The sequence below is a fragment of the Podarcis muralis genome, chromosome 5 (genome assembly GCF_964188315.1).
Source record: "Podarcis muralis chromosome 5, rPodMur119.hap1.1, whole genome shotgun sequence".
NCBI lineage: Eukaryota > Metazoa > Chordata > Lepidosauria > Squamata > Lacertidae > Podarcis > Podarcis muralis.
Window position 1 is genome coordinate 53,207,534 of NC_135659.1, and position 11,984 is coordinate 53,219,517.

An 11,984-nucleotide genomic window follows, 5' to 3' on the forward strand; every position below is an offset into this window, starting at 1 on the left:
GCAAGGCTCGGAGCGACCTCAGCCATGGTCTGACAAACACACATGTGTGAGTCGTTGACCATACTATGGACCCATAGGGAGGTTATACAGACCTGCTGCAAAGAAACTGCAGACCAGGGGAAATTCCTGACTGAGAAACAATTATTTTTGCACTTTTACCAAGCTCATTGGTCACTAAAACTATTACATGTGTTGTAGTGGCAGCAAATGTCCATAGTTTTTTTTTTTAATGGTAATTAGTCACTGCTTCAGAAAAGCAAAGAAAAGTCACTGAAGCTTTTCTTTTTTACTAATATGAATTGTTATCAGGGATTGTAAAGCTCACTCTCTCCATTTCTCTCTTTGTCTCCTAAGCTCTGTCTCCTTTAAATTAGCTTCCTCTGTTCGCAGGTAAGGAGGGGCGCCACGGCACAGAAAGCTTGTTATGTATTCGCTGCATGCCTAACTGCAGAACCAATTGTAAGCCGCTGCTCACCTCCCCCCACACCCCAGTTAAATAGAGGTTTACCACAAACTGTGAAAATGGATGCTTCATATTTTGAATGAAAAGGGTAAATCAAACACAGCCTTTCCCTTGGTGCGTGCACCTCACTGCCTCTGGAGATTATGCTGAGCATTGCTGTAGTGTGTGGCCTGCCTCATGCCTGTCCAGTGATTGATTTCATCCATTCGCCGCACCCCTGCAGGCATTTACCTGATGTGGTTCACGCACTGCAAAGACCCCAATACATCTTCGTTAGCCAAATCTATATGCATGAGAATACACATGCACGCACAAACAAACATATGTATGTCCTTCTATGAATTGCGGATCAAAGATGCATGAAATATTGAATAGCACCTAGACTGGAGGAGGAATTTAAAATATGATAAGCACAGACGACACTATAACATTTGTATAATGAAAATTTCCATCACTATTAAGATGCCAAAATAAAAATTAACCTGCTGGAAGATTTTCTCTCTCTCTCTCTCATTTGCTGATGATTCACCTTGAATTTGTGTGATATTAGGGAGGGAGGCAGGGAGGGAGGGAGAGACAATATAAAAACCAAGGTTAGATTTTGTTTTTGTTCCATTTTGTGCACATCAGGTTGATTGTAAACGATGCCTCCCATTTGGCATTCAGAAATATTGCCTTAAAAACCCTCCGTTCCCAAGGGGGGTGGATTCTCTTAGCAATTCAAAGGAGAAGGAGGAGGCAGAGGGAGGGAGGGAGGGGGAAGAGAATGGAGCATATGATAACCCTCTATGATTTTGCCTCGGTAAACAAGGGGTTAAGAATAGCAGTTGAAGGCTGCAAGCTTTGTCAGGGTTGTACTATTTTTCTAATGCACAAGGAGAAGGGAGGCTAGGAGACAGGAGACAAGAGGAAAATCCAGGGAATGGAGAATCTGAAGCACACCCTGAAGGGATGATGATGGTGATGGGCGTCAAGAAAGATAACAGGTCAGGTGCATGCAAAAATCTCTGTCTTAAGGACTAAGACTAAAAGGTGGTATTTCATTTGCCTCCCCTCCCTTAGTTCTTGAATCCTGACTCTGAGTGGTTAAGGAAGGCGGCTGTCTACTGCTGAGGATGGGATGCCAGGGAGTCTCTCTTGGGGAGCAAAAATCCTTTGGTTGGGCTTAGCAACAAGAAGGCAAAAAACCCACCAAAAATTGCAGTATCCCGAGAAGAGAACTGAATAGTCTCCTGTGGCTATCAGTGAGGTGGGCATCCACTTAGACCAAGCCAGAGGCTGGACAGCTGGCAATGCTGCATTGTGCTAAGGACATGGAAATCTCAGCGGGGGCTTCTGGCTGAGACCTCGAGCCCACATGGGGTCTTCTTCAGGTGCTTAGGAGGGCCAAGCCTTTCCAGGACATGTCCTGCATGCGGAATGAAGTCCAGAGCTTCTTTGATGTGGACCCGGCCGCAGCTGGATGAGCTCTGCGTGGCAGAGAGCGTGTTGCACTGTTTCTCTTGCTGAGAGGAGGAAGATCAAGAGGGAGACCACACTGCAGAGGACCCTGCGCCAGCCAGGCTGCATAGACCGACACAAGTGCCGAATGGTGTGTAGACTACCACTTCTACCCTCAGCAATATACAGCTCTCTCTCTCTCTCTCTCTCTCTCTCTCTCTCTCTCTCTCTCTCTCTCTCTCTTTGTGTGTGTGTGTGTGTGTGAAAGAGTGAGTGTTTGTGTCTCTGTGTGAGAGAAATATAGCTCTGTTTTTATGCCACCACAGTTGCTCTCCTTGTTTCATCCAAGGTAGCTAGAGCTTGCAATACAGCTCTGTGAGGGAAGGGCTACATTTGGACAAAAACAAACAACCCCCCTCCTGGTCTTCTTTGCAGATGCTGTTTTAAAGCCCATCCAGCACTGTCTTACTGCTGGTTTTCCGGGCAACGTCACACCTCTTGAGGACACTGGGGACATCAGGGGTTGTTTGTTTTTTTGCTGAGTATAGCATCTTTCCACTATCATACAGAAGGATTTCAATTCAGACAGGCACTGCCCTGAGCAAAGGGCTACAAGAACTACCAAAAATTCTTTCCAGTCCCCACCTCATTGCAAACCTCCACCCTCTTCTTTCTTTCTTTCTTTCTTTCTTTCTTTCTTTCTTTCTTTCTTTCTTTCTTGACTCACCATATTGCCTGAGGAACTTATGGGAATCTTGGAAACCTCTGTGTTTCTCTCTAAGGTCAGGGAGTCAGTGTGAGAGACACTGAGCTCTCCTCCATCAAGGTAAACGTGTGCCTTGTTTTTTGCTTGCTCTTATTCCTTAGGCAATTGTTAAGAGATGAGCCTCAGCACAGAAATGCAGCAGGGGAAAGCTAGCAAAGAGCACTTGCACACTAGAAAACAGTGGAGAAGGAGGGGTGGGAGGAAGGAAGGAAAGGGAGGGAGACTGGACTGCAAAAGTCAAAAGAGATTAAGGTAGGGATGCAGCATGTTAAATGTGCACGATGCTGTTTGATGAAACAGAGTGCTTAATATTTACCTCTGAGTCACCAGGGTATTCCTTGAGTTGAATGCTCAAGTCCCAGGTGCCACATGGGCAAATCTTAACACTTCAATGCAGGAGCAAACTCTAGGCAGCCTTTGAAGTTCTTTGAATAAACTGTTGGCCGTGGGGGAGAAAGAACCCCTACCTATGTTGTGTGATATGTTTGCCAGGGAGAAAGCACCCTTCATTTATTCTTGTTTCTTTTAGCCCTTCCTTAAATGGCATAGCATGGGGTGATGGGAGTATTTTTAGACTACACTTGAGGATGCAAATTAAAAGCAACCCATTTATGTTTTGTACACATTGTGAAGAAAGAGGGGGCTAATGCTCATGGTGCTATTTGTTTCTCTCTTTCAGCTGGACAGGCTTCCTTTACATCCTCTCTACGTTTTCATGAGCCACTTCCAAGCCCACGCGCAGACCCTTCTGGCAGGTGTTAAAGTCCCCCTGAACCTCATCCCACCACCAGACATTCAGAAAAGTTTAGCTTAAAGGCCTAAATATGACAGTTGCCACTGGAGATCCCACAGATGAAGCAGCAGCTTTGCCTGGTCATCCTCAGGACACCTACAACCCAGAAACTGACCATGAATGTTGCGAGAGGGTGGTCATCAACATCTCAGGACTGCGCTTTGAAACACAGCTCAAGACACTTGCTCAGTTTCCAGAGACCTTGTTAGGAGACCCTAAAAAGAGAATGAGATATTTTGATCCGCTTCGGAATGAGTATTTCTTTGACCGAAACAGACCCAGCTTTGATGCTATTTTGTACTACTACCAGTCTGGTGGCAGGTTGAGGAGGCCTGTTAATGTCCCCTTAGACATCTTCTCAGAAGAGATAAGGTTTTATGAACTTGGGGAGGAAGCTATGGAGATGTTTCGGGAGGATGAAGGTTACATCAAGGAAGAAGAGCGGCCTTTACCAGAGAATGAGTTTCAGAGACAAGTGTGGCTGCTGTTTGAGTATCCAGAAAGCTCTGGGCCAGCCAGGATTATAGCAATTGTCTCTGTCATGGTCATTTTGATCTCAATTGTAAGCTTCTGCCTGGAAACTTTGCCTGTGTTCCGGGATGAGAATGATGAGATGCATGGCAGCAGTAGCAACCCAAGCTCTTACTCCAATAGCACTATGGGGTCTCAGCAGCAAACATCTTTCACAGACCCTTTCTTTATAGTGGAGACGCTCTGCATCATTTGGTTCTCCTTTGAGTTCTTGGTGAGATTCTTCGCCTGCCCCAGCAAAGCTGGCTTTTTTACCAACATCATGAACATCATTGACATTGTAGCCATCATCCCCTACTTCATCACACTTGGAACGGAACTGGCTGAGAAACCAGAAGATGGCCAACAAGGTCAGCAGGCAATGTCTCTTGCCATCCTCCGAGTGATCCGCCTGGTGAGGGTCTTCAGGATCTTCAAGCTCTCCAGGCACTCCAAGGGATTGCAGATCCTCGGACAGACCCTGAAGGCCAGCATGAGGGAGCTGGGCCTCTTGATATTTTTCCTCTTCATTGGTGTCATTCTCTTCTCCAGTGCTGTCTACTTTGCAGAGGCCGACGAGAGCGATTCTCAGTTTCCCAGCATCCCTGATGCTTTTTGGTGGGCCGTGGTTTCCATGACAACAGTTGGCTATGGAGACATGGTCCCCACGACCATAGGTGGGAAAATAGTTGGTTCCTTGTGTGCCATTGCAGGTGTATTAACAATTGCCTTACCAGTGCCGGTTATAGTGTCCAATTTCAACTACTTCTATCACCGTGAGACAGAGGGAGAGGAGCAAGCTCAATACTTGCAAGTCACCAGCTGCCCAAAGATCCCTTCTTCCCCTGACCTAAAGAAAAGCAGAAGTGCCTCCACTATTAGTAAGTCTGATTATATGGAGATACAAGAAGGTGTGAATAATAGCAATGAGGACTTTAGAGAGGAGAACTTGAAAACAGCCAACTGCACCCTAGCTAACACAAACTATGTTAATATAACCAAAATGCTAACTGATGTCTAGCTAATAATAATAATAATAATAATAATAATAAAACAACCCTAATAACTTACTTAAAACTTGAGTCGAACAATTGCAGATGTTGCATAATACCTTGCATTGTAGTTAATACAAAATGTTCTACAACGTGTATTGGTTCTGCATGGGAAGCAATAGTTGTGTAAGTGACTCTTTTTAAACATTTGATGCTCAATAAGCTTTCATGCAACCCCTCCTCCCCATCACAGACTTCTGGTTTTCCAATTGTATGGCACAATTAAAGCAGAATTATGTCACAATATCAAACGAAAGGCATTGGAGAAAAACAAAACAAACCACCTCCCCATGTAAACAACAGTAACAAACAAATGCCAACTAGCATAAATATAATTTAATATAGAACTCAGCCCATGCAAAAATATATCCCAAGGAAATAGTATGCAACTATACAACTAGCTTTCAAGCTTCAGGAATTATACAAAAGGTCATGCATAGTTTAATTAATGGAACATCCATCCAAATTACTTTAAGGTTCAGATTTCCAGATCAGAAATGCCAAAGGGAGAATATACCATGCAGGGTCATGCTTCTGAACCAAAAATGCTGCATTGGATTCATCCACTGCAGCAGCCAGTGTGAGGCTCGCGGGAGGCACTGTTTAGTAGGACATTTTCTGTTGCTTTGGTAGAGATACATCAAGAGCCTGGAGACATTTCTTTTTTTAAAGAACACATGTATTATTATTTTTTGCTGGTTTGGGGGTCACCGACATATTCAGGACTGAAAAGCATCTTGTTTCAAATGCTGGAGCAACTAAGCTGTGGCCTAGAATATATTTATACTGCAGTGAAATTTAACCCAGTATTACAGTAAAGCTGCATGGATATTTGTTGCATGGATCTTAATATTTAATACACAAAAATATATCTATTTTCTTAAGTAGACTATAGAGTATACCTGTTTATAGTGTTTCTAGATTCTCCAGTGGCTTGAAGGAGATTTGTGGACATAAAAGGGGGAGAAAGGGAATGTGTTGGGGACGGATGTGGGCCGGCCACAAATTTGATAACCAAGGCAAATGCCCTGGGTGTTTGCTTGCATGAGGGTGCAACCCAGGAAAGGTGATATGAAGAGTACACACCTGTCTTCCACATGTAGGGAGGAACTGGTAATTTATTCATAGTGGTATCATATGCAGAGATGTACATCTGACCAGAGATGGCCAGGCTTATTTGTGACTAAAACATTGCTGGGTGACACTGTTAGGCAAATGTAAGCTCAGACCCACAACAAATATTGCTCACAGTGCTTGGAGGCGTAGATAGTTTGAGATCCACAGCTAAGATGCAACAGTATAGAGTGCCAATGACTTTGTCTGAACTTTGTTGACTTGCGTTGTCTGGTGGTGATGGGGCTTATACAGTAATGCCAGCCCAAGGTCATTTGTTCAGGTGTGGGCAAAGTTGCCCCATGGAAATGAGTCTTGACGGAGTTGCCCCAGCTGAGGAGATGGCTGTGGATGGATACATGCAACGCATGGCTTGGAAGTTAAGGCTTCCTTTGGGATGTTGCTGTCATGTGGTGGTGTCAATATTCCTCAGCTTTAGAGTAAATACAATCCAAGTCTACTCCCAGTGGGCTAATCTGTTGGGGAAATGGCCATGGGCAATATGGTAGCAGAATTTGGCCAACCTCACACATCAGAATCAGATCCATTCTTTTGAGTCAAGGAGGCAATAAGACTCCTGGTTGGACTGCTCTTCATAGGCTGGCATTTTAGCTTGGTAGTGTCCCGTTGATGCGGCTGCTTCAGCTCTCAAGGGAAAGGATAGCCCTTCAGTAAAGGCTCATTCTGCTATCAACATCCTAGGAAAGTGGCTTTTGGAACCAGTGTTTAAAAGAGTGAGGCCAATATCCCCTTCTTCTCATCAGTAATAAAAAAGATAATGACCCTTCTAAGCCAACAGGATTTGGTTCTGAGGCCACCATGGGTGTCCTATTTCCTGAGCTGCTAAACATGGTATGATTATTTGAAATAGCACACTCAGATACACACACAGTGTGTGTGCTTATATCATATTTAGAAGCTTAGGATTTGGAGACTATTTGAGAAGTCCCCTATATATATACCCACCCATGCCATAGGGAGCAAATGGAGCAAAACTGAAATCCCCAACCAGATCACTCATGTGGATCCTGCAAGTATTACTCAGGCAGCTTGCTTATGGGTCCTGATCTTGCATTGATATGGATGGTGGATGCCTTGTGAGGACCAAAAATTCACCAGACCAAAATAACGTGTTGAGCATGTGATCTGCTTGGATCTGTACAGAATTTGGCAACAAGGTAAAGCAGATCCACTGTTGCTTATTTACTTATTGCACCCCACTCAACTCACTTTCAACAGCTTAGCATTGAAAATGATATAGGTTGAATGGGATACATGCTGAAGCAATCACCTAATTTATTGATTGTGTGCCAAACTCTATACAATCCACTTAACCTGCATTCTTAACGAACCACCTGGGTTGTGTGTATTGGCCCTAACCCATATGCTTGTGCCAAGAGGGGCACTATATCTCAACAACACCTGCCCTCCCTTTAAACAGAGTATAAGCGACATGCAGACCTTGTTTTGATTCTACACCTGTTGCAGGACAGCTGACTCTCACTTTTTGAATATGAACCCCCCCCCAAACATTAGATTCACATGATAAAATGTGGGTCAATTTCTTGATCTTCCCCCAACCCTGCACTGCCCCTGCCAAAGAAAGGCAATTTCTCTAACCTTCTTGGCAGTCGCTGCTGAAAAGATGTATAAAAAAGAAAGCTGTCAGGGTTTTCTAATGGCTTATGATTTGAGGGGCTTACTAATTATTTCACACATCAGCAGTGCTGGAGTTTGCATTGCAGGATTAGGGCCACCTATGTCACAGTGCCTTGGACCATTCTTGTAGAATGCTGACAAAGGAAGAGCTTGGCATCACATCTCTAATTGCTTGCTCTCCAACTATGCTATGAATTTAAAAGGCTAATTTTGGAATATCTTCCATTGCAGTGAGCAGGGATGGAATAATCCTTCCTATTGCCTTAAGCCACTGCTAAAAATATTCTGTCCTCTCCACAACTCTGTCTGTAAAGGAATCATAAATATTCTTGGTTAAAGATCCATGCAGGATACTCCTGTACATTAGGGGGAAATCATTGCAGTCTATGCAAAAAAATTCATGAGGAAGCGGGTTACTTCAGGGACTTCCATGGGGTACTGTCCTCATGTAATTATGGGGTAGGATCCATGGGGCATCAGAGAGTAAGGGAGGCAAAGCTAAGCCAAGCCTACTGATTTCAATAGTAGTTGAGGTTATTCATGCTAGGAGTATGTTCAAGATAGATTTGCGAGGATGAAGCCTAGTACTTCTGAGGAGGGGACTCACTACTGCTATTTCCCAGCATCTTAGGTTGGATCCTGACCGGTACTATTTCAGTGAATTTTCAATCGCTGCTCTTGTACTTGGGTTTGCACATTATCTAACTCCACACTTGTTTTCATGCATTTCCCATTCTGCCTCTCGGAATTGCAGACTTTGACTTTTTAATGTCCTCACCCTAATATAAATTTGATTGTATTTGCAGTCCCAACTGTGTGCTCACCTATTGACCACCCCCTGCCCCAAAAGGTGCAGCGTATCAAAAAGGAGTGGTTCCTGTATGGGAAGTAACCTTGAAGGGGCATCCTAAATTGCCTGGTCTCTGCATCAAAAGAAATTGGCACCAGAAGTGAAACTCAATGCATATGTTAAGATACAGGTAGAGGAGCAATCTGAGACTTCATCTGAGGCCAGTTGCATAAAAGCTTACACCGCTTATGAAGTGCAGTACTTAAAAAAAAAAGTTTATTTATGAGAAAAAGGTGGGAGGGGAAACCCAGGAATGAAACTCTAAACAGGACTAAAAGGTCATGAAACATTATCTTGAAATGTACCTCCTTATTGCACAAAAGTCCATAGCAGAGCATGTTTGAAATGTTGGACACATCTTTATAGCTCATCATCTTGCTGCCTGATCCATCCCATCTGCAGTGGCAATAACCTGAAGCTTTAGATCCTTATCTAGCACCATCCTGGACTATGATCCTGGGCATTTTTTCTGGTGGCTCATTTTAAGAGTGCCAATCTAGGAACTTTACAAAAGTCACTATGGTTGGTCAAGCTTCTAGGGGGAATAGCTGCACACTTGGGAGTCTATCTATCTATCTATCTATCTATCTATCTATCTATCTATCTATCTATCTATCATCTATCTATGGCACTGGCTCTGGACCCAGACAGTTAGTGTGAGTCCTTTGCTGTAGCTTTTCAAACCTATTATCAGGAGACCCCTAAGGCTGATGTAAATCAAAACAACCTACCTTCTGGGCCTTAACTGTGACTGACCTCTATCAATGAATGTTGAAAAAAAAGCAGAAGTAGGAAATCTAAGCATTTGGTTTTTCATTTAAGTTATTGCTTAATGGAGAGATGCTGGAATATTGATTCCATAGACCGAGGGAAGGATGGCCCCAATGTGCTGCAGTTGTCTCTGAAGTCTGTTCAGTGGGGCTTACTCATTAGTAAGTGTGTTTGGGCTTGCAGCCTTAGATGTGCTGCGGAGGTAGGGAGAGAGGAAGCCAAGAATAACCAGGAGAAACACGAAAGGCTGCAGTGCTCTGTTGCATCCAAGGTCAGGTTTAAATGGAATGTATGATTGTTTTGACTGTCGTATCTGCTGCCTGGACACTGTGTAGGCAACTTGAACTGTATCTCAGCGGCAGGACGCCAACCCTCTAATCTATGAATTGGCTTGACCCAACCACTGTGCTAGAGCTATCTCACGCCCCGTACCTTTGCAGAGTGTTATGGCGCAGAGCTGAAACTGCAGACCACAGCAGGTGGGAAGGAGCAGATGGTAAGACGGGAGTGTCATGATGAATGCTGGAATAAGGATGGCAGGATCTGCAGGTTTAAGGCAGGGCTTCTGTCGTGAGGTTTGCCTATGCGGTGTCCAGACTGCAGTCCAATTAAACTTCAGCAGGTACTTCTTTACATAACTTTGGGTGAGGTTATTCAGGGTCAAGGACACACTTCTACCTAGATAAGCATGAAGCAATACCCCAGGGGCGTAGCCTCTTGCCTCAACTAGGGCAGATCCACACCACACACGTTTAACAAAGCACATTTAACATACATTTAAAGCACATGGCTTTCCCCAATGAATCCTGGGAATGGTAGCTCTGGGGAAACTAGGACTCCCAGGGTTGTTTGGAAGAAAGCATGCACTTTAAATATACAGTGTGAATCTGCCACTAATTTGAATTAGTTAGTAAAGCACAGGAAAGCAGTCTGGGCTATTGGGGTGGCAACTGAGTGTCCTTCAAAGGCTAGTAAGTAGGGTTGATCTTATACAAAATAGAGGAGGACATCAGCCCAGAAAGCCTAGGGCAGGTTACAAAGGTGATGTAAACTGTGAATGTGAAAACTGGATTTGTTAAACCAGCATTCCTAACTTCCATTAGAGCCCAATGGGTTGATTGTCTCTTTAATTTGGAAAATGTAGTCTTCTGTATATTACTCAGGTTCCTAAATGACAGCTGAGGCAGGAATAGATGGATGAGAAGAGAGTGGGTTTAAATGCAGGAGTAAAAGAGGAGTTGGTTGTTGAATGAAGCATAGTTTAGTCATTGTTATTCCACAGTCCAGGAAGTATGAGACGGCTTTTGGATCTGCAGCAAGAAGCTCTCTGTGTCCATCTGATTCCCTGCTTGTGAATTGCTTTCCCTGCCCCCAATGCAAGATGTCTGGCAGATGTAGATCAGTGGTGAAAGCAGGGGCTCAGCATATGCTCAGAGGCACTCTTCATTCTTCACATTTCACTGCTGAGCTTTTAGAAACAGATCCAGAACTGAGCCATGGTTTACTGCAGATCATATTAAGTCCTCTATGTGTGGCTTTCTTGATAGCAACACAAAAATGTTAGCATTTGACCTGAATCCTCAGTAAATTATTTTGACTCAGCCAGTGCACATGTTGATGCCTTGAATACTTTTGTTCCTTCCTTCAGGGTCTCTAAAGGCTGGTTTATGCATGTAGCAGTATGAGATGAGAATAAGGGAGATCAGTAAGAAAATGTTGCAGCGAGTGTTCCTGTTCACTGCTCTAGCCACCCATACCCTTTTCCAGGACACCTCATCCCATTTGCCTCTCAACCATTTCCCCATCCTTCCAATAATCTGTCAGTATTTGGGGGACACTGAGCATGCTCAGTCCTCTGTGAGCTACGGTCCCCCCTTTTTTTGGTGGTGTGTGTGCGGGTTTCCTCTTAGTTTTTATATAGGCTTTTTTTTTTGTAGTTCTGCAAATTTCAGAGTTCCCCCAAGTCTGTTGACCTGACACCTCCCTTTTGTAGGCTGGCGGTACTGTTTTTCCTATATAAACTTAGAGCACTAGAAAAAGAGGGAATGATAAGGCAGGACAGTTCTGACACAGTAAAATAATTAAAAACAAGGGGTGGTATCCAGTTATGCTATGCTTAAGAGTGTAACTAATGAATCTAGTTAGTACTGTCCATTGATTTCAGTTGGGCAAACCAACAGTGGATTTCAGTTGGGTAGAACCCCAGAGTTGCACATGGGTTTTCTAAAGCTGCAACACACAGCTCCTTCCAAGACAATCTGTTTCCAGTGCAGCAAATGTGCAATTATTACCCAAATGGTGTGTATAGTTCAGATATTCCTTCATTCCCCCAGACTGAACTTAGAAATATTTCATTTCCCCAGCAGTTAATTTGTTATATTTTGAACCTGGAAAAATACTATCCAGATAATGCATCCATTACAGTTGTGGGTTTGGAATTCAGGTGTGAAAGTGTCATTTGATATTGCCTGCGATGTGCATAATGATGAATGATGGACACAACACATGGCCTGGATATTGTACTCTTGCCTTTGAATGAGAGCTTTCAGAGCAATGAGGGTTCACAT

The 11,984-nt window shown here is 43.8% G+C and overlaps 1 protein-coding gene across 2 annotated transcripts; it reads left to right on the forward strand.

Moving 5' to 3' along the window:
• The first annotated feature begins 1,311 nt into the window (after positions 1-1,311).
• KCNA2 (potassium voltage-gated channel subfamily A member 2) lies at positions 1,312-11,480 on the forward strand. Of its 2 annotated transcripts, none has more exons than XM_028733831.2 (2): positions 1,312-2,054; positions 3,349-11,480. In XM_028733831.2, the coding sequence occupies exon 2, from the start codon at positions 3,494-3,496 to the stop codon at positions 4,991-4,993; it is 1,500 nt and encodes a 499-aa protein (XP_028589664.1). In that variant the 5' UTR covers positions 1,312-2,054; positions 3,349-3,493; the 3' UTR covers positions 4,994-11,480. The 2 variants fall into 2 exon arrangements, with proteins under 2 accessions (XP_028589664.1, XP_028589665.1); XM_028733832.2 differs by having other exon boundaries at positions 1,312-1,449.
• The last annotated feature ends 504 nt before the right edge of the window (positions 11,481-11,984 follow it).